Source organism: Pieris napi, chromosome 16 (genome assembly GCF_905475465.1).
Source record: "Pieris napi chromosome 16, ilPieNapi1.2, whole genome shotgun sequence".
NCBI lineage: Eukaryota > Metazoa > Arthropoda > Insecta > Lepidoptera > Pieridae > Pieris > Pieris napi.
The window spans coordinates 4468714-4495112 of record NC_062249.1 but is presented as its reverse complement, the minus strand read 5'-3'; the positions used below and the strand labels follow the sequence as shown (position 1 = coordinate 4495112).

General features: G+C 31.8%; 1 protein-coding gene across 1 annotated transcript in view; it reads right to left on the bottom strand.

Annotated features, from left to right (window-relative positions):
- The window catches only part of LOC125057489 (talin-1-like), a 50428-nt gene that overhangs the window by 3078 nt on the left and 20951 nt on the right, over positions 1 to 26399 (bottom strand). The window contains exons 44-80 of the mRNA XM_047661212.1: positions 26128 to 26338; positions 25527 to 25669; positions 24967 to 25075; positions 24558 to 24635; positions 24028 to 24149; positions 23274 to 23372; positions 22805 to 22963; positions 21656 to 21854; positions 21074 to 21141; positions 20730 to 20810; positions 19862 to 19987; positions 19263 to 19370; positions 16592 to 16681; positions 15861 to 15977; positions 15422 to 15540; positions 14648 to 14780; positions 14083 to 14234; positions 13365 to 13494; positions 13155 to 13255; positions 12246 to 12408; positions 11357 to 11449; positions 10526 to 10600; positions 10047 to 10206; positions 9596 to 9708; positions 9270 to 9395; positions 8606 to 8779; positions 7853 to 7995; positions 7322 to 7456; positions 6661 to 6747; positions 5971 to 6073; positions 5475 to 5584; positions 3754 to 3878; positions 3057 to 3199; positions 2497 to 2559; positions 2203 to 2314; positions 1240 to 1318; positions 467 to 602 (exon numbers count right to left, since the gene is read on the bottom strand). Of these exons, the coding sequence (XP_047517168.1) occupies positions 467 to 602; positions 1240 to 1318; positions 2203 to 2314; positions 2497 to 2559; positions 3057 to 3199; positions 3754 to 3878; positions 5475 to 5584; positions 5971 to 6073; positions 6661 to 6747; positions 7322 to 7456; positions 7853 to 7995; positions 8606 to 8779; positions 9270 to 9395; positions 9596 to 9708; positions 10047 to 10206; positions 10526 to 10600; positions 11357 to 11449; positions 12246 to 12408; positions 13155 to 13255; positions 13365 to 13494; positions 14083 to 14234; positions 14648 to 14780; positions 15422 to 15540; positions 15861 to 15977; positions 16592 to 16681; positions 19263 to 19370; positions 19862 to 19987; positions 20730 to 20810; positions 21074 to 21141; positions 21656 to 21854; positions 22805 to 22963; positions 23274 to 23372; positions 24028 to 24149; positions 24558 to 24635; positions 24967 to 25075; positions 25527 to 25669; positions 26128 to 26338 (4485 nt within the window). The remainder of the gene's footprint in view (positions 1 to 466; positions 603 to 1239; positions 1319 to 2202; positions 2315 to 2496; positions 2560 to 3056; positions 3200 to 3753; positions 3879 to 5474; positions 5585 to 5970; positions 6074 to 6660; positions 6748 to 7321; positions 7457 to 7852; positions 7996 to 8605; positions 8780 to 9269; positions 9396 to 9595; positions 9709 to 10046; positions 10207 to 10525; positions 10601 to 11356; positions 11450 to 12245; positions 12409 to 13154; positions 13256 to 13364; positions 13495 to 14082; positions 14235 to 14647; positions 14781 to 15421; positions 15541 to 15860; positions 15978 to 16591; positions 16682 to 19262; positions 19371 to 19861; positions 19988 to 20729; positions 20811 to 21073; positions 21142 to 21655; positions 21855 to 22804; positions 22964 to 23273; positions 23373 to 24027; positions 24150 to 24557; positions 24636 to 24966; positions 25076 to 25526; positions 25670 to 26127; positions 26339 to 26399) is intronic.

Below are 26399 nucleotides of genomic sequence, written 5' to 3'. Positions count from 1 at the left end.
GTATGATTTATCGTTGTTGTTGTCGAAACAAATTTATAAAATGATTTTTTAATTGTTTTAAAAAGGACCTGCAATCTACTTATAATGCAGTGTTTTATTATATTATCAAAAACGCATCACGCAACGAACTTTTGAAAAAATATTTAACTTATTATTTAACTTTTTAATTTATTTTAATGAGCACTAAAATCGCGATAAGATCACCCAAAAGAATTCAAAGGAAAAGAAATGAGGTCACAATCTGTAGTAAAATACGTCAACTTCAATAGTCTATTTCTAAGTTTATAGATGAATTACTGTATTTTTATTTATTTTTAGATCTATACCATATCTTTAAATATAATATTAACAACATCTTATTTATTGTGGTCAGCGAGAGATTAAGAGGAAGATTTATTTAAAAGAAGTAGGCGAAAAGGAAAAATGAGCACGGAAAGTCTTAAAGGAGAAACAAAGGATATATCACCTCAGCAGCAAGATCAGTCTTGGTGTGATGTGCGTCTTTAATACTCTTTTTGATGCTGGCCAGAGTTTGCTGAAGCTCAAGGTCCTTCTGTACGTTGGCGCTTGACATACCTGCTTCCACGACGCGGTTACCTAGCCTAAGCATTATTATAATAATATTCTCATTATTCAAAAAATACATTTCTTCCAGAGGGACAAAAATAGGATAATATAGATTATAATGAGAGGCATATGCAAATAGGCCGTGTTCCATCGCCAAGTGACGGTGATGGGGTACCGGTTGACACCGCTTAAGGCACAATATTAAGATAATTTATTAATTTTGAATTCGCATAGTTAACATAATAGAAGTACGATATCTGTGTAAATTTTTTTTCCGGTGAGCGTATTTCAAACTAAACGGAATAATTCGCGTAGCAATGTTAACCTGCAGTCACGTTATCGTAACAGGTTCGTAAAATTACCGTATAGCATCTACGACACCTATAGGGCATTTATAGAAGTTATGGATCCAAATTCATTGAAAAATATCGTGCAATCTAAGTATGATAGTAGTTTACTATCGTACCAAGTTTTAAAAGTATCCCACATACGATAATATATTGTATTATCGTATGATGTAAATTAACAAAAAAGTCAACGCTCTTCAAGTCTCTCTATACAAAATCATAATTAATATATTTTAGCTATTTTCAAACAATCTCGTTAAATAACCTTACGTATAAAGGTATTTTTAAATTTATTTCTGGAAGTAAAATAGGTAATGTTACTTACCTAGTTATAATAGATGATGCAAATTCTGCTTTAATCGGATCATTTTTAGAAGCTTCTTTGATGCGAGCCATTGTTTCAACTGAAATATCATGGAAAGGTAAATAAAATAATAAAAAAACACGTTACATTTCATTTCAGTCTGTTACGATATTTTTTCAATAAAATAAATATGAATCTTTTGTGGCATCCTACTTAAAATAATTATTGTTTCGCACATATCGTACGCGGTTCGCATACGACGGCCTTTAATATACCATCATAGTTTATATTTACGAACTGAATATTACTAAATAAAAATCTAAAGAGTACAGATCTTCAATGTTTAAATTGTGTTTGTTCTATTGTAAGATTATAAGTATATATAAGTTAACCTGCAATACAGTGTTTATTATAAAAAAATATTGGTTGTTTGTAAAGTAGGTTTACGATCGAGATGTTTACGTGATAACGTCTTATTGGTGATATAAGTTTTTGGGAAGTAAGGAATTAATGAAGATAACAATTTTTTCAAATTTTAAATTACATCTATCGTTTTATTCACACTTTTGATGATAAATTTCGGGTGTAAAATGACAAGTTTACTTATTCGACTATGATATACATTTTTCTTCATACATTCACGGAATGACTGGCAGCGCTCGAGATGAGACGGGAGATCGGTCCGTCTCTCTCTCGTTATACCTGCGATCGCGCTCGTGAGGTTTTGGTGTGACACAAGTTTCTGAACATGTCACCCGACTAAAACGATTTTAAAGACGTTATCACGTCAAAAAGGTTTTATTATTTTTATCGTATTTTACAAAAATACGATAAAAAATACATAAGACTTATTCGTACGTTCATAAAAAGAATATTCACTATTAATTTTGTTGGGAAGCGCGCAGTTTTTATAGTCGTTGGCCACACAGATTTAATCTTTCATTATTAATAATGTAATTTTATATTAATTTATATTTAACTTACCCGCTGCTTGCGCAAAGTCCATGGGATTCACCGCGCGGTCACATAACTCCCGAACCCGCGAAAGGGATTCAGCGTATTTCATTACCATGTCCCTGTAGTTCTCTATCGCTTGCTATAGAAAAACAAAAATCTCAGATCTATCTATCTATCTATCTAACAACCAAATATACGTGAATTTTACGTATGTAAACTTCTAAATGAATATAACTAATGATGCAGAGAACAAATGATTCATTTGTTTGAATCCTAATGGCAAAGTAAATTTAAGAACAAATAATAATTAGAAATACTTACGTCATCTTGATTTTTAACCGAATCCTGCGCAGCTTTCACAAGTGATGGAGCGAGAAGTTCTACCTGTTAGAGTAGATAGTTTATAATTATGTTACCGAATTTGTTGTTCCTTTTATTTTGTTTAAACTATTAATTGCAAAAATACAAATATTGTGTATAAAACAAAAAACCAGGCGATTAAAAATAGTGGCAGAGAGTTTATTGCCAGTTTTTCTCTTCCGTTCTACGCTCTTGATTTGAGAACTGGCAGTAAATGTAAAAATTAGAAGCATTTAGTATGTATTTATTTTTTGACGTTCATAAGTGTACATTGTGTTACCTATATGAATAAACGATTTTGACTTTGACTACTTGAATCCAATAATATGCAATAAATAATATATAATAAGGTTCTAGGTTTGATTCACGACGTTACTAAAAGGAGATTATTAATGTACACAGAAATGTAATCGCGCCATGTTCCGTAGGGAAGACGACAATTCAAGACACCTTGAAGTGTGATTGAAAAAGTATTGAATAGTTTTTCTTTAAATACTGAATATATATAAGCCATATTATACCTGTTTACTGGTGTTTATAATGTCATGTCTGATAGGTGCAGTGGTGGTGTCCGACACAAATTGAGCAGTTCGTGAAACGCGGCCAAGTTGAGCGAGAAGTTCTGCTATCTTCTTGTCTAGCAGGAGGTCACGCCGTTTCACATCTGATAATAGTAAACAATCCCTTTATAGCGATCAAAACGCGTTTTTATTTATTTATTTACACTTCGTTACCTTATACAAAAACCTACATATAAAAAAAGTAGGTTACATAAGTTATTAGGCCACGGGCGGCCTTATCGCTAACAAGCGATTTCTTCCAGGCAACCCTAATATGGAGCAATAAAAAAATAGAAACAGCTACAGAGGGTATAGTACAAAACAAGAAGTGTATAGATAATTAACAAAAAAAAACCTCAAAGTAACATGTAGTTAGTAGTTATAGTTAAACTAAAATAAAATAAAGTAAAATGTAAAGAAAAAAAATGTAGTTATAAAAGCATTAAGCTAAGAAAATACGTCTAAAAAGACGTGGACCTAGTGTCAAATAAATATATTCTTTATGTGTGTAAAAATTATTGCTGAAACTCTTAAATTATGTATCGCGTAGAAAAGGTTAATAAAAAGGTAAATTATACTAAAGTCATTATATTTTTTACAAATATATATGTCAAATTAAAAACTTAAAAGAATTAAGTTGGTTAAAAATCAGTTGTACCTGTTTCTTTACGTATATTCTCAATATCTTCTAAGGGTTGTTCTTCAAGGAATTCCTCTACGACTCTCGTTACTACGCCTCGTTCTAACATCCCCTTAAGGTCTCTCAGTCGTTCCAACAGAAGGCTTTAAAATTAAAAATACTATTATTCTAAAACACTATGAAATATAATAAAACTCATTATCATCATATAAGCGCATATAACACAAGAACGAAGCGATTCATATAATTCATAAAACTATCTCTGGGTCGCTAATGTCCGAGTATTGTGGTCAGTTGTATAGTAAGATTTGGCGAGAATAATCCTCCACCAATTTCGGCGCTGCGTTTCTTTTACAACGGTGTATAATTATGAGGACGACGAGTCTTTGACTTTATCAGCCCCGCTCGTTGGGGAACGTCCATGGTATCTTTTGTCTTCGGTGTTGCCAATTACGATGGATTCTCTAGGTTCTCGCCGGCCCTACGTATTGTGTAACGAAGTACCAAATTATGGGTTGTCGTCATATAGTTGATAAACGGGTTATGATATGGTGCTTGATGCATTTAGTCGTCCACGGTGTTCTTAACATCCGCCTCCAGTACCACATTTTAAAAGCATCAATCCTTTGCCTTTCTCGGGATATGGTCCACGATTCTACTCCATATAAGAAGATTGAAAATTGAAGGGCACGGATCAGTCAATTCATAAACTAAGTCAGTCAAATTGCACCGTGTTAACTAAATTACCCTTTCGTCTCTTTAAATGGAGATTACGATATTTATATTTATTTATGAAAGTACACCACATCATATAAAAAACATTTTCTAAAGCATAAGTTACCATCTATCCATTATAGACAATTATAGTGAATTTAATCGTCATTTTTTTTAGGATTTAGTTTTTAGAGAATCTACGTGGTTAAGGAATTTACTGAAAAGCGCGCTAGGATTCGTCGAAATCTTGCCTTACATGCTTATAAAGCTTTTAGATTTAACTTAATATAGGACTAAGATTTGATTCCCAGCTAAAAAAAAATAAACAGCGAAACATATCGAAATGTGTTATAGAACTTATACGAGTATATGTACAGATATAATATAATTATTATCATGCAAATTTTGCGGATTTTTCTTTAGTATAAGATCCCGATATACAACGACCTTCACCGAGATGCTTATTTAATGAAACGTATTTTATATTTAATTTAATATGTCAATAAATATAATCCATATGGGTTGCCTAGCAAATTTCAGTCCAGAGTATGTTTAATAAATATTTAAAAAAAAATTTTTTTTTTTTAATTTGCTTGTACTAAATTTTTTTAATTTTTTTCAAATAATATTTTTAATCAGGGTAGTATTATATATGTATCACTATAACTTTCTTTTTTACTAAAGATGTATAGTACACTTTAGTGTCACATAAAAAATATACACATAAATAATTAATTGATTAAAAATAACCTAACGTTTGCATATTCTATGGGCTTCATACTTTCGATTGGTATAGAATTTATCTAATAATCATACCGGTGAAATGTTTAAGAAAGTATATTTTTTTTAATATTAATTAAAATACTCTGGACTGAAATTTACTAGGCAACCCATATGGATTATATTTATTGACATATTAAATTAAATATAAAATACGTTTCATTAAATAAGCATCTCGGTGAAGGTCGTTGTATATCAGGATCTTAGACCACTTGTAAAATAAACGGAAATTTATTAATACAAACCTCGCTTTCGCACTTTGATATTTCACAGTACACTCTTTAAGAAGTTCTTTTGACTCTACGACAACGTGCAGCATCTCTTCTTTCTCCGGATCTTTTAGATCTTCACATATCTGTAAAAAAATGAATACTGTGTTTAAAAATATAAAAATTTATGTACTCAGATTTCTGTATCTGTTTCATGAGCATTTGTCGATCTAATAGGCAAGTAGGTGATCCTGTGCCTGACACGCCGCAGATTTTTTGAGTCTAAGGCAAGCCGGTTTCCTTACGATGTTTTTCTTTACCGCTTGAGCGGATGTTAAATGCGCACATAAACCGAAAGTCCATTGATGCACAGTTGGGGATCGAACCTACGACCTCAGGGATGAGAGTCGCACGCAGAAGCCACTAGGGCAATACTGCTCTGAATTATACATATATCCTTAACAAAATTCCGCCTTTAAAAATGCTTATAAAAAAAAGAATATAAGAAAGTTTATCGAAAAGAGATGTATACCTTTTCACCCATATCAATAATACTGTCAGCTGCGCGTATAGCTTCGTTCTTGACATCTTGTTTGCACGCCGGGTTTCGGAGCCATTTGTTGATCAAGTCGATTCTAGAAGATATTTTTTAACAGAAGTTGTTACGAGATTTTTAATTAAAGTCTTTCATACATAATAATAGCTACGTTGTAGATGCTTCTAAAGATCGCATTTAAAAACTCTTTCAAAAACAGTTACGTATTATGGGTAAGAGTCGTGACAGCGCTAAGTATGACTCCGGTGATTCAAAAACGTATTTAATTTTGACGTACGGGAGTTACTAAGTCACGCGTCTTAAGCGCTGTCAAATATGAGAAACTTCATACGAAATGACAGCTCTTGAAACTAAATTTGATTCCACATTCTAAACTAACCTTATATATATATAATATTGAAATGCAAACAAAATTGTGTCATATTTTCAAAGCTTTTCATCTATCTCAATATAAATCTTCTGTGCCTGTATTTGTAATTAAACTCTTAAACGGCTGGACCCATGTTGATTAAGTTTTTTGTGTGTTCAAGTGTATTCAAGAATGGTTTAAATTTACAGTGAGATGATTTTTTTTTAAATTTAAGACATGTGTACATGACAACGTTTGTTGAGTCCGCTAGTCAGCTATTTACGAAAACTATTTACCAAGAATTAAGGTATACTAACTGTGTCTGAAGATGACTTTTCGCTGGTTCTTGGTCGTCATTAGATATTTCTGTAGCTTGGAGCACCTTCATCTCACTTCCTTTATTTCTGTAAGATTAATTCTATGTTAGTTCCAGGGCATTAGTATCTATTTAATACATATTATTTGCCCAATAAAAAGCAAAAATTAAATTTAAAAAAAAATTATACTGTTTTAAAGCTTTGTGAATTTTCTAATCTCTGGAATTATCAAACAAATTAAAAACTATTAAACAAATTTTAGTAGTAGGGCTAGTTTAATTTTGACATTTGAAATGTGACAGTTTTGAGTACTGACTTAAGTACTGAATCAATCATTGTAACGACGTCGAACTGAATATTTGATTAATTTCTTTATAACAGAAATTGTTTATTAAAGGAAGTAAATCGCAAAATGATCTTTAATGTCATATAATAAATATGTATTCGGTACTCAGTAGCGCTACAACAATTTAGAATTTATACAAATCTGAATCTCAGGTTTGTATATCGTGATCATTTGTTTTTCCTTATAGGCATGGGTGGTCAGCCTTCTGTGCCTGACACACGCTTACGAAGTTTTCTTTCACAAACGAAAACAAAAAAAACGCTAGTTTGCATATTCTAAAAACACCTTTTTATACTATAAATTCTATTATGTTACCTTATGCAAGTGAGTAAGGCCTCGTATGATTTGATAACTTGTTTACTGATAGCTCCGTACATCACCCACGTGAGTACTTCTTCCTCTGATGACGTCACTTGACTCACCAGACGGGATGTGTCATTTAAGAGGTTTCTGTAAGTCAAAGGGGAATATTTATTAAAGTTAACTAAGTCAAAAACTAACTAATAGGGTAATGTTTCTGTGGGAGTTTATTTAAAATGAAAATAAATAATAATAGGACAAGAGAAAATAAAAAAAAAGGAATAATAAAAATTGCCTAAAAAGATCCAAAAAAAGACCGTACTACGATGTATATGTCATTAAAACATAAAAACATCAGGTTCTCTAAAAGAAAAAAAAGATGCAAGAATCACCCGAAATAGATCATATAAACTTTCTGGTCCTTCGAAACAGAATTTATTTATACTTCCTTTACACATACTTCCTTTAATCAAACTAAAGTACTTTACAATAACTGTGTGTGGACTCTTATTTAAATCTTAAATAAAGTAAGTTAAGTAATCATACTTAGCGTTTTCCATAACTATGCCAAGGTTGTGTTTTTCTGCTGTCGATCCATTATACCGAGGCGTAGGCGAACGCTTCATTGTTAACTTCAAACGATTTATAGCATCCAGTAGTTTCAAACTTCTAGAAATTACTATATCATCCTGAAAATATATAAGAAATATATAATTTGGACAGAGATAAAATCTGCATGTGACTAAATAAAAACGGGGATTAATTTTATAAGCCTATTTCAGATTATTTATTTGTGACTATAGAATCTACATAAATTGTTATTTTTCATTCTGCTGCTTTAAAAATTAATATTTATAATTTCAAGAATCCGTCAAAACGGTTCTCTAGGCAAGGTGGCGTCGCACTAGTTCTTATGATGAACGTAAACAAACTTCGTTTCAAAGTTTTTTTCGTGTTTAACATTCTTAAGTTACATATATTATATTTCGATCAAAATTCCTCCCTGTCGAAATTAAACTTTAAGACAGTATATTAAGGTGAAAACCTTATTTACAAGCCAGCAACGTCTTAGTCTTAGTATATTATTAATTTTCGATAACTTACAAGTACTCTATAACGATTTTTTAATACATATAAGTTCCAATAACAATTTATTTTTATACTGTATTATTGTAAATAAACACCCATAACATAAAAGCTCTGTTGTGAACCAAGTTAGTTGTGTATGACCCAGTATTTAACTATGGGTGGAAAATGTCTAGCTTACGTTTTACGAAAATTATTATAATCCAAACTTACCCTATAGGGGGAGGCTTGTATTCCATGTCTGAGTTGATCCATAGCTGAATTAATGACAATATAGTCTTCTTTAACTTTTGCACTTTCTTCCTCATTCATTTTCATGGTACAGTCGTCAACAAATTCAGATAATATTTGTATGTGTTTACTTAGAACCGGTTCCAATGATTTCGCCTAGAAATATAATCGAACCCGTAAAACTACCATACATTTAGATTCGGTTTAGATAAACACAAGGGTTTAATCAATCACCAGCACTCACAGCATGGCAAGCATTATATAGCACTTCATAGTCTAGCACTGTCTCAAAATTATTTTATTTATTTATATCACACGCCCTTTTCCCGAAGGGCTGGGCAGAAACCACTAATCTCCACTTGCTACTGTCCTGACATATTCTCCTTCACTTTCATGACATTCACTGTACTTTAAAAATTATATTCCGTATTTTAGGAACTCACAGTAACAATTAATAGAATAGTAGTGTTAAGTACAATTGATGGCATGAGGTCAAAGAAAATGGTGAAGAGGTTAATGGGTAATAATAGACCGACAATCGAGCGGTATGAAGTCATTAAGGAGGTACGAGGAGCGCACTCTTAGGTAATAAACAGTAATTAAAATGATTCAGCTTCATTATTACACTTGGAATGATGGAACAAACCTGTTCTTTATCTCCAGAAATTATTTTCGAGCAGACTTCATCAACGTTGTCAGAAATTTGGTTCAGTCTAGTTTGGTCTATGAGTCCTTTCTTCGCCGCATCTTGGTTCTCTTCCGAAATTGCTAGCTATGATTAAAAATATTGTTTGTAAATAAAAATAAAATTTACGACATTTTGCAACGAAATCTAAATAAAAAATAAATATAATAATAATAAGAAAGTTGTAAATTTCGACATTTTAGTTTTAGAACATATTAGTTTTTTATTTAATTATTTTTCTAAGTCATTGAGGCGTATAATAAAAAGAGTACCAAAGATTTCCTTACCAGATAGGCGGAATGTGAAGCGTATTGAGCGCTTGCGCAGGCAGCCGCTGCGACGTACCGCAATGTAGTGCCACACTCAGACTGGGACATCGTTTCTTCGCTATCCAGCTTGTCTGTTGTTTATTAATATCAATTATTTTAGATATCATGTGGATATTTTATTTTATTATATCAAAAAACCGATATCGGTAAAAAAATTCTACCTTTATACGTATATCGTGTACTAGTTGAAACATTTAAAACTTACTGAATGTACAAACACATTAATAATATATTTAAAAAAAAATCACGTGTGAAACTCTTATATCTCATCAATAGTGTTACATAATATTTTCTTAGAAACATTTACCATTTAATTAGATTTTTTATTACTAATACATAAATAAACTTATAGGAATATTAAATAAAAATTTATGCTATTTACTATACAATAACAGCGATATACACTCACGTATAATCTCTCCTTGCGCCTGTAAGGCGTCTAGAGTACCCTCCAGGCCGAGTGCACATGTGGGCAGATTCGGACTAAGTAGAACCTGCTGGAGCTGAATATTGCGTTGGAACTCTTCACCATCGCGCTTCGTTTTGTCAGCACGGGACGATACTTGAGCCTAATATGATTTATTTTTTATAACCAAAATTTAATTACATATTTACAATGCTGTTGTGAAATCATATACCTATTTATAATGAGTATAGTTTTAAACGTAGGTTACTTTGACCATAGATATATTCTAGAGTGAAGCCAAGTAATATTTTTGAGGTCCTCATAGTAAGACCTATCCATTTGTTTTTAATTTAAAAAAAAACTGCATTGCGATAAGTAACGGCAAGTTTTGGAGAAATAATTGTGGTCATGCTTTACACAAAGACCAGCGCAAACGAATAAAAAATCCTACTTCATCTATCGAAAACTCTAGGTATACTTACAAGTTTATTCAACGCTTCAGTCAAAGTTCGACAGGCATCGAGCAGTTTCCTTCGGGATTCTGGTTTTTCGAATTCCTGAGAAATTTATTTACATATAGCCTTAAGAATTCTTAAACTAGAGTGTTAGGAACTTAGGTTGTTATACTTTTGATAAGATGGTTTAAAAAATGAATCTGAAATTATTTTTGTATAAAAAAATTCGAATGAACAGATATACTATGGTTAGGAATAGTTTAATCATCTAGCGTCATGAAATATAGCAGCTTATTCTAATAAAATAAATCAGTGGCGCTACAATTTTTTTTATGTCTGGGCCTCAAGTTTCTGTATATGTTTCATGCTCATTTGTCATTCTACCTACTAGGCAAGTAATCAGCCTCCTGTGGCTGACACGCCGTCGACGTTTTGGGTGTAAGGGAAACCGGTTTCCTCACGATGTTTTCCTTCACCGTTCGAGCGAATGTTAAATGCGCACATAGAAAGAAAAGCCATTGCTGCAAAGCTGGAGTTCGAACCTACGACCTCAGAGAGAGTCGTACGCTGAAGCCATTAGTCCAACACTGCGCTTATTCTAATAGCTATCTTAATTATATACAATTTCTTTTCATTACGAAAATTAACTTTTGAAGAGATCCACTACAAACATCGTGAGGGATTTTTATTTATATAGATTTTAATATTAACTTTCAATACAAATACAGAAATGTGTGAAAAGTGTATTTGTTTTTAATAAAAGCGTAAGAAATACTTCTTTGATATGATTTAATTATAACACTTACTTTATTTCAGCAAGGCTTTGTTGAAAAAACTAACTAATACTTATTTGCTTACCTCACTGACAGATTCTGACGTTTCCAGTAGATTATACATCGCAGCTGTCAAATAATATGTCGCTTTCTCCATTTTTTTTCCTTGGATCACGTCCTAAAGAATTAATTCGATCACATATTTAAATTTTACGCCAAGATTACCATCTAAATATTTTAAATTATTCATATTTTTACAAAGAAATATCTAATTAAATAAGGTCTAAACCACTTTAAAAAAATCCAATGGCGCTTCAACCTTTTAGGTCTGGGCCTAAGATTTCTGTATTATGTCTCGTGATCATTTCCTTTTCCTTATAGGCAAGTAATTCATTAAGTTTCTAATAGAAAGTCCATTGGTGCACAGACATCGAACCTACGGCCTCAGGGATAAAAGTAATGCTAAAGCCAGGCCAACTTTTGCTTGTCATGAAAAATTATTAAAAGCTGAATATAATAATAACTGTATTTGAAATATATCATTAGAATTTGTTTTATTAAGGTTTTTGAAGTTATACTTCTTTAGGCGCGTTATGAAAAATTGATGAGAGTGAAATTTTACGACGCGCGCGCACCGTGACACAAAATTAACAGAATAAAGTTGCCTACGGAAGATGCTACGGTATTGGACATAATTTAAAAACAACACTCGAATAATAAAGGAATTTATGTTACATTTAATGTAAGAGAATAATAATAAATATGTATTTATTTAATTTTTCAAATGTAAACTGAACTTTATTGACTATAATGACTCCTTTTCCAGTCTTTGATTATTTAATTGTAATTAATTATTTGCATGTAATCAAAAACTATTTTTAATAATGCCAATGAAGTATAACTTCTTACGCGCGTACATAAGTACACGCAGACTTTTTTTTCGAATTTCGTAAAGTTATAGACATATGCCGTACCTTATTTCTGATAGCTTTGGAAAGAGCTGATATCTCTGCGACCACTTCGCCAGTGCTGCGAACGGCCCGCGTTATTCCTTCAGGCTTATCACTATTTAGGATGACTGTTCCTATCATAAAGCTTAGCTTTTGTGTTTGTTGACTCAGTTTCGAATTTAATTCACTGCGGAAATAACATAAATCAATCTTAAACATTTAGTTGTTTATCGAATACACAAAATATCATTTAATGTTCATTATCCACGAAGTAAAATAACTTTTATCCAAAACAGACCATTAAAGTACGTAACATTTTTTTGAAAATCAATAAAACTTCAAAACTTTAGTGGTTATGTTGCAGCAGTATCGTAAATAGAGCAGTTCATCCTATTGGGAATATCTATGTTGTTGAAACTCGCACCCGACGCATCGATTCCGCGTTATGGCGAAAAAGCAATAAATTCAAGTGAATGTAATATGTTAGAGTTAGAATAATATTTGTACGGTTCCTGGGTCTAGGGGCTCTCTTTCATGTAACAGTCACGTATAAAAAAGGTTCAATGCTATGATTTTATGCTTGTGTCTGGCTATCTCGGAGCGTAAATGTACATCCTTGGTTCGTACAATATTAAAACACCTTATAAGTACTTATATGTTCTTAGTGTTAGTATTAATTTCAGTCTTACAATCTATGTTAGTAAAGCTTTGTGCTCAAATTTTTGTGACGTAAACCAACATTCATTATAACATCTAACGACGAGTGGAGTTTAGATTCTATAAATTTATACAAAATGATCAATTCAAGTGTAAAACCGATATCATAAATAAGTAATTTTTCATGGTCTTTTAGAAAGTGAACATAACATTTTAAATCATAAAAACGTTCCAAGTTTTAAAAATTATGATTAGTAGTATAGATGTGAAACTCACTTGATATCACCGTCAATTTCACCATCTTTAAATGTCATCAAAGCTTGAAGATCATTTCCATCTGTAGCTCTCTTGTCTTTTGGTATGTACTTGTGAATTTCCTGAAACAAAACGAATCAATGCTCCTAAATATATTTACTAATATTTTTATAAATATGGTTATTTTTTGCATTCTCTGAGTCCAGTCAAATTAAGGGAAACAAGACTTACTTCCACGATTTGCTTGGTGATATCTGTGACGTCATCACCATCGGCATCTTGCCACGTCGCTACTCGTCTGCCACTTGCTAGGTTCCGTTTCTTTAGTAAGCTTAATAGCTTCTTCAAGTGTTCGTTTAATCTGAATATAACATTGTCTTAGAAGTACATTGTATAACAAATCATTGCCTAGCACCATTTTTTTGTAATAAAAAACTATAGGTGCTAATGTTATAAAGCTAACAAATTTTTTTGAGACACAATTCAATTACTTTTTCGTATTGAAATAATATTTTTGTGAGACTCATGGAGTCACGGAGGAAGGAAATATAAAAATACATGTCATAATTAATAATTAAACATACATGTTTCAACTTTCAACAAGCTGGATGTACCGGATTTGCCAGCACATTTGGTAATACAGTAAATCATTCTTGTTTCTAATTTTTGAAATGGACCCAGTTTTAGGTTCAATACAAAAATCTTTTGTTTTCATTATTTTAGAAAGAAACGTTTTTTCAGCCACATTCCATTTCTTCTAAATATAATTATTAAAAAAAATCTACGAAATAGTTTTTAATTATTTAATTTACGAAGAAACTATGTAGAATTAGCTTTAAAATAAATATAACTTTGGTAAGCTTTGTGTTTGCATTTAATTTTATATAGATTTAAATATTTCCGTAAAAATAACATTTATAAAAGTTTTCAATACAATAAGAATACATACTTGAGTTGACTGGTTGAATCCTTGGGTGTCGCAGCCAACATCCTCATAGCATACTGAGTAAGTGCTTGCGGTATATCATCTTGTTTCGCTATCACTGCGCTAGTGAGTGGTTTTTGCGCTGTTTTAATTGCTTCTATATTTATGGGTTTATCCTAAAATAATTCTTTATTTTAAACATGCATAAACAAAACAACCAGAAAACCTAAATAATTGCTTTATCGAAGCGATCTCGGAACAATCACTATAGGCGCTAATGCCGGTTGCAACAACTTATTTTATTTCTATGGACCATTCTTTCAACGCTAATTTATTGTTATTTATTTGATCATTAATCAGTAATACAAGTCAAACATAACTATAGTTAATAAACCTGAAAGAAATCGTTTTTAAATAAAACTTTGATCCTATATAAATAAGAGTTTGCTAGATTATTTACAACTTGACGTTCGAGTGTTCTCAATGAACCAACATTGCGACAATTAAAATCAATGTTTATTTTTACGAATTTAAATTAATCGACTAAGTAACAGTCGACATGGATACAGGATACAATAAATAAACATACCTTGTCCGTGGATTCGCTCATGTCATTAGCTGTCAGCAACAATTCAATTTTCTTTTCAGCATCTGTCAGATTCTGTAAGTCCTCCTCTATCGCTAAGCCGGCTGCTGATGAAACACTGCCTTTTGCGGCGAACCTAAATAAAAATTGGATATTGGAAGAGATATCATCATTTATATATCTTAAGCAGTGATGATCTTGTGATCAGAGACCTGCTTAGATATAGGTAGAGTGGAGGAGGATCTGCCGCAGCTGAAACCCAGCAAGTGGTGAGAAGAGAGACAAGGAGCGCTGGAAGTTTCTCGTTGCAGCCAAGACACATTTTGGGTCTCAGCCAGTGGAGTGAGTGAGATGTGAGAAACCCCCAATCGGCATGAATTAGATCGGTCGATGCGTATTGTAGTCATTATTTTTAGGTTACACATTACAAGTAGGTGATTTGCCTTCTATTTCTGACTCTTCCTACGTAGTTTTGCTTTACAATGCAAGTATATTTTTTAATACAACCAGGGAAAGAAGGCAGGAGGCTCATCTGATGTTAAGTGATACCGTCAACCGAGGACACTTTCAATGGGAGAGCGCTCGCACTATTACGCACATATAAAGAAAAATTCATTTTCCACGTTCCGGTTTAAACCGACGACTTCAGTAAGAAGCTTACACTAAGCCAACAAGTTTAAAAACTTAACGTCATTAAAAATATATGAGAATTTTTCGTAAATCTGTAAATATTACATTAATAAATACAACATATATCAGTCATAAATCTAAACTCACTTTAACAGATCACACTTTTCGATCAGAGCGCGAAGTTTGTCATAAAGCAAATTCCTTGAGTTATTGTCAGTTATTGTTTCAACTGAATCCTGGATAGTTTTCACATTAGCATCACATTCCTATTAAATAAATATAAATTACTAAAGGTAGAATAATAAATCTTAAAATAGTTTGATTGCTTAAAAGCGATTAAATAAAAAAAAGTTTATTTATAGTCTCTACAAGATGAACTTCGCAAGCAGCTTTGTAAAGGCGAAAAAGCTGCTTATAACTATAAGTATTATTATTTATTAAAATCTAATATATTTTCATTTAAAGGGAGTTGACATAATTCAACAGTTAGAAAAATAAAAGGAAATAATTAAAAATTAATTTGATGCAATTTTTTTAAATACTTTAGTTAGTAAATTAAAAAATTAAATCGTCATAACAATATTACCTGAGCGAATTGTTCGGTAACCAACATGTCGTGCAAGATTGAATCTTCTGGAACATCTGGAGTGTTTGACAAATTTTCGGCTTTTCCTATTATATCGTCGCACGCGTCTCTTATATTCTGAAATGGGTATTTACATGAAAACCATGGTATAAACAAATATTGATTTATTTAATTATAAAAGTGATTTAAAAAGTAGCATGATATCTATATTGTCTATGATATCGCTATTCGAACTCACAGAGTACTCAAGTCACTTTATATCACGTACAAAGTTAAACTAATCAAGTTCTGTTTCAATCATTTAGAGGTTCCCTAGAAATGCGAAGTCAATGCTTGCCATCATGCGACATACTTATTTCATGCATGGCCATAAAGAGCTGTCGGAATTAGGAGAATGCAGGGTCATAGTAAAGCAAAGTTTGGGTAGTTTTTAGTTATCTTCGGAAGTGTTTATTCCCAATATTTCCTATACATAAAAAAAGGAAAATGAGTGGCGCTACAACCCTTCATGGTCTCATATTTCTATATCTGTTTCTTAATCATTTTTTTTTTATAATAGGCAAGTAGGTGATCAGCCATCTGCGCCTGATATCCTATACATATTGAACAATTAGTTTTTTGACGTTCATGTAAATAAATAAATTTTGTTTTGACTTCTTGGCTTATAATTATTATAACCTGGGACTATCTAAGCTTGTTTTGTAAAAGTTACCCAATGTATTAAAACTTACCACTAGAGCTTTCTTAGAACAATTAGGGTGAACCAACTGGGTCGATTGGTAGAGGTCATTGGCAGCTGTCATCACGTCATTGACAAATACCTAAAACACAAATTTGATTGAAGGTTTCGATCCTGACTGCCGCGCGTTTGTCCGGTCCGTACAGACTCACGGATTTGGTACGGAGCGGAACATTCGACGCGCAAACCATCAGACCGAGCGAACACAAAATAATATAATAGTTAATTATGTTCGGCCGACCATTCAGACGAACGAATATAGTATGGGGCGAACCAAATCCGATGTCCAGTCTGCACCAAGTTCGATCATCTGTTATTACTCTAAGATTACAGTAATTTGAATATCCTTTCGTTATCCTTCAGTTATAAAATGCATTCACGCGTGTTTAATTTTTTATCATCCATTTTCTTTAGAGTAGAGTTGATGAATACAACCAGTTGCCTACTGAAATATTTTCGAACCAACTCGACTTAGGGTCCTTCAAGAGGGCACCAATCATTAATAGGCCGGCAACGCATTTGCGAGCTCTCTGGTAATGTGAATGTCTATGGGAGGCGGTATCACTTAACATCAGATGAGCCTCCTGCCTATTTGCCCCATTTTTCATGAGCATGTCAAGGAAATCGAGGGTTCATTTATGCACAATAGGCGTTCAAACGACCTTAGATATTTTTACCATTCATAAAAGCATGCTTAATTAACCCTTATCGTCATTTTGTATAGTGTACCATACATCCAACTTTATAAAAATATATGATCACTATAAAATCATTTTTAACTTAGTTTTATTAAACACATGATTTATACTTCATATTCTATACATTTATACTTCAAAAATAAAAATAGTAGTTTATCTGTCATAATTTTAAATCAATTGTGAAAAATAAACGTCAAAATGCGCCGCACAGGTTTATCTATAGTAAGTTTTATTTTATTTTTATGTTTGTACTCCTAAATATGCATGTTTTTTTATAAAATACACATGCCTAAATGTTTGTTTTAACACATTTTTATATATATGCTGTTGTCGCTATGAGAATTAGTATGTTTTTGTCGTGTTTTTTACTAACGTATATTATACTATACAATGCCGCAGTTGCAGTAATTTACCTTTCGTTGATGGTGTATAGAATAATATACATTGCTAACTGCACGGAATGAATATTTTTTTGGACTTTACTATAAAAATTAAATTGCAAGTATGTCTGTCTTATATATTAAACCAATTTTATTACAATTTAAAAGACAGTTGAACTTATGTTTGACTGCCTCGTTGATATAGTGGTTGTAGAAAGCTACACTCAAAGTTGGGGTTCGATTCCCACCAAAAATACACATATTATTATTACTTAAATACTACATAACTGATATATATCTATAATACAATATGGTTTGGCTTTACTATAACGATGGGTTTTTTGCATGTTTCTTTTACTTTGGGTTTAGACTGCTATAAATTATGTTGAGGGAAAATTATGGTATATTTAGTTTAGGAACAATCAGACAAAATACAAAATAGACTCAAAGATGCTGCTACTAACCTGCTAACTGAAAAGGCTTTGAAAAAGAAAGAATTATTATATACTTAGTATTGTCAAGTGGGTTGATAATAAACAGGTCACATTGGTGAGTTCTTATGATGATGCATACCCTGTCGAAGATATAAAACGATTCGGCAAAGAAGCAAAATCTCGTGTTGATGTAAAATGTCCTAAAATTGTTAAAGACTATAATCGTCACATTAGAGGTGTCGATTTGGCAGACATGCTGATTGCATTATATCGCACTGGAATAAGATGGCACAGGTGGTATATGAAAATTTTCTCGCAGCTTTTGGATATACTCGTAGGCATCAACAACGCTTGGCTTTACGTCACAGACATAACAAAATGATAAACACCACTAGAAAGCAGGATCGTCTAGATGATTTTAGGTATGAAATCTACAGTGGCCTACCGAAACGAGGTCGAAACGTTTCAGTGCAAAACCATGCGATGATGTCCGGTGTGACAAATATGATCATTGGCCGCAAATAACCGGATATGAGAGGTGCAAGTACTGCAAAGTTGGCCAGGCAAGTACGATGTGAACAAAATGTAAGGTTCATCTTTGTTACGTGAAGAATCAAAAAAGGTTTTTTGGAGTACCACTGCAAGCAATAGGGTCTCTGAATTATTAAATTACGATTATTTTGTTGTTCAAGAAAGATTAATTTTATTAAACATTTTATTTCCACCAAGACAGTTATTTTTATTTAAAATCATGTTATTTACAATAATCTTTTGGTATATATTAAAAACTACTAGTAACATTTCAACTCTCCCTAAACATACCAATGTATAGCATAATATACATTCCTGAAAATGCGATAATCACTGTACGTGTAGCAATGTATTAAAAAAAAATATGTTTATTATGGAACATAAGATACATGTATCACTTATTCCACGTCATTAAATTTGAAGGCATCCCTATAGAATAGTATACATCTTGTTTTTCCAAAATTTTCATGTCAGGTTTTTTTTATTTATTTTTTTGATGATTTTTATGCCCCAAAGAAGCTACCTATATAATTTTTTTTTGCTTATCTTCTAAAAAAGAATCTTGCCACGATAAGGGTTAAATTAGAAGGAAATAAATGAAGGAACCAAAAAGTACCTACCATTAAATCAATTATATTAGTTTGCGCATCGGCTTCTCTTTGTCCTACAAGGCAGAGATGCTGTACGTTCTGTATCACGTTTTCCAAGTCTTGACGCTTCTTTGCGTCCTGAAAACAGAGAAATATTGACCTTCGTAACTTGACGCACAAAAATGCCCTTGGCTGTTTCCGAAAAAAAAATTTATACGATATCAGTTGAAATTCATCATCGGACGTCAAGGCGGAATATGAAATACCATCCATATCACCTCATCGTCCGTCGTTACATAACTGAGTTTCTTTTAAGGCAGTTTTTACCACTATGTAGTATGTAGTAACCACGACTTCAGATAGGAACTTATCTCGGACCCAATTCGACTTAGAGTCCTTTAAGAAGAGTATACCAATTCTTAAGCCAGCAACGCACTTGCAACCCTTCTGGCAATGTGAGTATCAATAGGCGGTGGTATCACTTAACATCAGATGACCCTCCTGCACGTTTGCCCACTGTTATATATATATATATATTGGTTTTGATAAAAAAACGTGACAACAATGTCTATATACGTATAATGTTTTAGATGCGCATCTATAAAAAATCTTAACATTAGGAGTCTTACCACGGGATCTCGTTTACAGCGTGCAGTTGCCAGGTCCAAAGCACAGAGGGCGGCAGTCAACTCATTGGTGAAGCATTTCAATGCACTATGCTTCTCTACTGAGAGGTTTCCGTCTTCCAATTCACTCTAAAGATAATTATACATATATACAACCGGACAAGACAGACGTAGTTATGTACACAGGTCTTAAATAAAATAAAACCTAATTGTAAATCGAAACGCCAAGACATTTACAAATAATCTTTGTATTTCATAGTAAAACATTATATTATGTTTATGTTCTTTGTTATTTTATATTTATATTACATATCTTTCTCAATTTAAACCTTCACTGAACTTCCAGCAATATATCAAAATTCGCCAAATCAGTCCAGCAATACTCGAGTTTTAGCGAGACAAACGAACAACAATTAATCAATATATAGATATTTTTCGAAATGGTAAAATACAGAATTACTAGATGAATGCCAATATAGCTCATGAATGTTGGTTACAATATTCTAGAGAAGAAGTTTTCATAATTAGAAGGTTCATAGATCTTTCTTACTCAGTCACGTTACCTGCAGTCTAATAGGAAATTACTAAAAACTACTACACATCTAATGACACCGGCCAACTTACTAGCACCTCAATCTAATATACAAATAATTAAATTATATTTTCTAGAATTTGTAAGTTATGTTATAAATCAGAAGACATGGCTTTACACGTCTTTATTTGTTGCGACGGCTTTGGTCAGGTATGTACAAAATTGCTTACTTTTGATATAAAAATGTCAGAAAAGACAATTATAAATATTATTTGATAAATGGATTTAGATTTTTGCGCAGATGTTCATTTTATTAAAGAAAATTATAAAACACAATACCTTCGCGGAGTTAAGAATCTTTGATGCTAATTCCTTGAGAGGTGTGTCTTCTATCAATAAATCTTTGTCGTGTTTTGAATCCTGTAAAAAAATTATCTCTTCTGTCAAACATAGGACACCTATAATATGCTTTCGTATTAATTATATATATACGTTTCTAGATTAAAGGCAGAAAGAAAGTTTAGTTTTCTTTTTTTTATAAGTTAAAATTAATTTATAAAAATAAAATAAGTTGTTGCACTTCTTTAACAGTACTCTTTCGTGGTTAACTTGTGTACGCTGTGATGAAAGGAGACATTACTTTGGATAGTATATGTTTTATAGGTAATAATATATAAACTTACTGAATCTATTTTCTTATTCGTATTATCATCAATCTCAATATCCGCTGGTGGTATCCATTGATTGCTTTCTATAAACAAAAATATTAATTACAAAATGCCCTGATAGATACTAATACTGGAATTTTGTTTACTATTCGTAATCATACACTTGGTATAGCTACGCCAATAAAATTCCAAAGCGAACGTCACCCAAGTTTGTTTATCCGACTCGACTAAGAGTTCGATTAATGAAATAATCACGTATAAAAATAACAAAACATCTAAAACTTGTTTTTCACTTTAACTCCCACTAATTTAAGACAAAATATTCGTACAAATCTAATTAAAAAGGTTTTTTGTAAAATTAATTAGTTGGCGATTAAAAAGAGTAGCGAAGAGTATATAGTTAGTTCTTCCTTTTAGTACAAAGTCCTTTATTTGAAAACTCAAAGTAAATGTAAACTTAAAGTATTTAACTTTTTGGCCTTCAACAGTCACCCAAATTGATAAATATATTTTAACTTTGATAAATCAATTGAGTACGCCTTATCACACTCGATTTTAATTCGGTCCCTATACTCTTTCATCTTTATCTAAACTTACCTTGAATGATGTCCTTGAGTCTGTAAAGATCAGTCTGCAGGTGCTTAAGATCTTTATCAAGTTGTTGACCCAGTTGTTCATCAGACGAAACCAATGGAGACCAGGCGTTGCCGAGCTTTTCAGAGAGGTCATTGACGTGGTTCACTGAGTCTTCGAGTACAGATTGCGAGCATTCAAAACGAATACTTGGGGATGTTAACTGTAAGAAAATTACATAACATATAAGAAAAAATAATATAATTCTTAAATGCGTTTGGCGTGGTAGGGAAAGGTTATATTATTTTTAGTTTAAGAACTTCTAAACATTTACGACGATTGACAAATTATTTGCCGGGAACTATAATAGATAACTTATTTTAATACATTTTATATTTACATTTGGGCTAAATAAGAGAAATTATAAATTTCCGGCAACGCACTTGCAAGCCTTCTGGCAATGTGTCAGATATGCCTCTTGCCTACTATTACATAAAAAAATTAACTTATAATATGCGTAGTAATAATAATAATAAATTGGACGATGACGGCAAAAAATAAAATAGTGTGGAAAAAGTTGGAGGAGGCTTTATATTTTTGTATAATGTATGTAAATAACATATGGATAAAAAAAAGACTTATTATTATTATGTGTAAATGAATACAAGCGTTTACATGATACACTACTAATTGTTCCTCAACAAATTTTTAGTTAGTTTATTGCTTTCTTTGATATATCCAATTACCAATCCAGTTAATTATTAAGTAGTATTAACTACTTTATAATTATATACGTAAAGATTTGTTTAATGCCGTGAAAAGAACTTAACGTAGCTTTAAAGTAACGAATCTTTCGTATCATTAATATTTTAAAATACCTTCACATCTTCACATGTTTCTTGCCTATTGTTGTACTTATTAATTTCTTGTTTAAGTGAATGTTATTCTTTATGATAACTAAATAAACCCTAATATATGTAATATACAGTGATCAAGTAAATGTATACTGTTTTATATTCCAAACACTGTTGCGGGAAATATGTAGCGATAACAACATATTACTATCATAAAAGTTAAATTATATATATAAAATTATTAAAAAAAAAATGCTGATAGCAAAAAAGTTACAATATATTTTAAATAATTAATTTATATTTATATTCTAAATTATACCTGAGCGTTAGTAAGGAGCGCTTGCGCAGCATCAGCTAGTTCTACTCCGGTACGGTCCAATGGCTCTGCTTCGGAAGCGTCTAGGGTTTGAGCAAGCCGAGAGACGCGAGATAACATTAAGGAAGTTCGCTCACACGCTGAACGGGCTGTGTGGACGATCTGATGACAATTTCATACATTTATATAACTACACACAAGTATTTCTCCATCTATACATACATAATATATTTATATATATTCTATTACTTTATTTAATCTATTAAATAGAATTTTACTAAGATTTTTTCTCTAATACAATCCAATTTCAACAATAGCACGTATAGAAAAATACCAGTGGCGCTAAAAGTCTTTTAGTTCTGGGCCTCAGATTTGTGTATTCCGTTAAGTAATACGTAAGCAGATTTACTGCAATTTATCCCCCTCCCCTCCTAATAAATAATACTTACTAAAAGGTTTTTGTGAACCTTACCTCAGCTTCCTTCTTGCTCTCCGCTTTCTTGTAAGGGCTGAATATGAAATACAGCTTTCCAGAGGAATACGCATACTTCGACAAAGCGTCTGATAACTCCTAAAATATTTTGGAACTACGTTAGCATATAGATAATTTTTGAAATCAGTGCTGTAGTTTTGAGTTTATTCATTACAAACATAGAAAAGGACCTTCAAGAAAAGAGCGTACCAATTCGTACAGCCAACGCGTACAAAAAACAAAAAACACATTTTTTTTCCCTTTATAATATTGTATGTATAAAATCAATAATTACAATATTCATTAAATGAGCTTAGGATTGTGTTAGAACCTAAACCACTAGACCAACACTGTTCATCTTAGTATATAAATCTGAATTAATTATTCTAAAAAATGCGAAATTTAAGAACAAGTCTAACGATTTTAAGGTATATATTTTAATTCCTATCTCAAGTCAGTTTATGTACATTATTAGATACAGTGAATATTATTATTGAAGATATTTTATTTTAACAACTTAATTCATAAAAAACAGTCTAATTGCATTCTTTCAACTAAAGTCTCATGCGAATAAAAATTAATCTGTGTCTTTTCATCACAGTCGAAACACTATTTAAAAGAAATATACGAAGTGCATTGTAGATAAAGAGTGACACATATTAAGTTTTATGTACAACTATAGAAAAGTTCTTTTTCAAAACAAGAACATAATTTTTTTATCATCCTGAAAATCACGTATAAATTATTTCCTTACCTCAGTATTGTCATTGTCTAAATTGCTAAGAACTCCTTGAGTAGCCTCGCACAGAGCTTTCGCTTCTGCAATCATTTCTTCCTTCACGTCATCTTCTAAATATTTATGCGTCGATAGAATATCTGTGAAATAGATGTAGAATAAGAAAAATACTGTTATTCTAAATTGATTCTTTAATCACGACATGCACCAAAAATATTAATAAACTTTATTTAGGTTCTTCCCTCGAGAATTAAATCTAATAGTGCTTACATTCGTCCCTTTCTGTTAAATAGTGCTTAAGCTGTGGTAAATAGAGATAGAGATTATTAGATTGTTGTTCTTTGAAAAATCGTATTTGAATAGTAAAATATAATTTTCAGTGTAATTGAGACAAATGAGACAGCACGAACTGTGACCCGTATTTCCAAATTCAATACATATTAGACATACGGAAGTAACATTTAGCACTACGTATGTTTCTTATTTATACTTATAACCAATAAGTGCCAACGTATATAGCCGGTGTGTTATTTAATTAAATAACTTACATTTTATAGTCTCCGGTGCCGTTTGCGATATATTTTGCACGAGTTCTTCTTGGACTTTGTAATCAATTTCACCACGGCCTGAAATTGATACTCAGATATTTTTAAATGTATATTAAGAGTCGCAAAAGCTCTAGCTTCAGCTAATTACAAAAACACTATTATAAAATCTGATAAATCTCTGTGAGTGGTTTGGTCTAAGACAGGTCGGTGTTCTCATGTGTCTTGACCAAATGAGACAGTTTTAGATGTGATTCGAACGCACGTCCTTAGTTGAGTCACGCTTAAACCACCACTGATGATATCTATATACTGGGGTTATTAACTAAAAATGTGTCGCACGTGTAATAAAATATATCGTAGACATTAAAAATAAATCTGATATTTATACTTTAATGAAAATTAATCTCACCTGACATAGCTTGAACCAATAGAGCGATGGATTGATTTAATTGTGATAATTTTTCGCACAGCAACAACTTCGTTGGTTCGATTGTGGTTTTTTCAATACATCCCTGGTCCTTTAATAAAATACAAAACCATATTACTATAAACATGTTTTATACGTATTTAAAAATGTTATAAATTATTTTCGTTTCAAAATATAAACATAATAAGTAGTGTTACAGCTCGTACAGGTGTACAGATAGAAAAGCAGTAGATTTCTTTAATTTTCTAAAAATTTCTTTCTTTCTCTTTCTTTGTCTTTCTTGAAACAGTCAAATCACATTTCAGCTTCCTGTCTTTAGTTGTAGAAAAATTTCGAAACATTCATTCAACTTCTTTCAGTCTTCGTAACAGCAAATTCAAGTTCTACTGTTATCGTTATTATGATATAACTACTATATAATACGACCGAAAGATTAAAATGTATTAAAAATACCATATACAATAAATTGTTGCCTAATATATTGTTCATTATCAAAACCGCAGTCAAAATGTAGTAATAGTAAAAAAGTTAATCGAGACTACCTTAGTCATAATAGAAACAAATTCCAATAGTGGCGGTTCAGGCAATTCCCTCAATCTCTCTTTGGAGGCAAGCTTTTCCATAGCCTTTAATTTATCCTTTGCCTCCAAAACTTTCGTTTGTAGTTGTTCTTTATCTTCATCGCCTGTAGAGAAAATGCTTGATATTAGAATTTTTGTAAATTTTATAATTTAATTAATGTTATTAAAAAATCAAAACAACAACAAACTCTAAAATTCAAACTGTACAAAAAAAATGGCGCCAAAAACCGGAAAACCAATATCACCGCACCATCAATAGACAAAGTATACCTATTCGAAATTCAAATTTGGAATCCATAGACATGGCGCGCTGTGACGTTCTTTTTAACTCCGATAGCGCTGCTACAGAGTATAATATTACTGTGAAGTGGTAATACAAGTTTTGTACTTCATAATCGCTTTTAAATATTTACGATACTTAACTAAATAAGTATTTACGATAGCTAAGTACGGATCGTTCCGTATGGATAGATATTTTCCTCGTAATTTCATTGTGTTAATATTATTGAATAAATAAAATATATTAAAAAAAATATATATTTTAAGTTTCCAGAAAACATACCACTATCAGACGTGCAAATATTTCTCAACTCGTTCAGAGTTTTCTGGAGCTTATTAGAGTCATTTTTCATTAGGTCAGCCAAATCCTTATTGTGCGGTCCAGTAAGAGGTGCCCACATGTTGTCCAAGTCGTCGATTTTCTTTGAAAAGGTGTCCGTGAAGGAAATTAGTGCATTCTGACACTGTGGCTCCTCCATTGTTGGTGCTGTTACCTAATTATACATAACAACGATTTTCTATCATTTCTCACGTATATGTATATATATATAATAG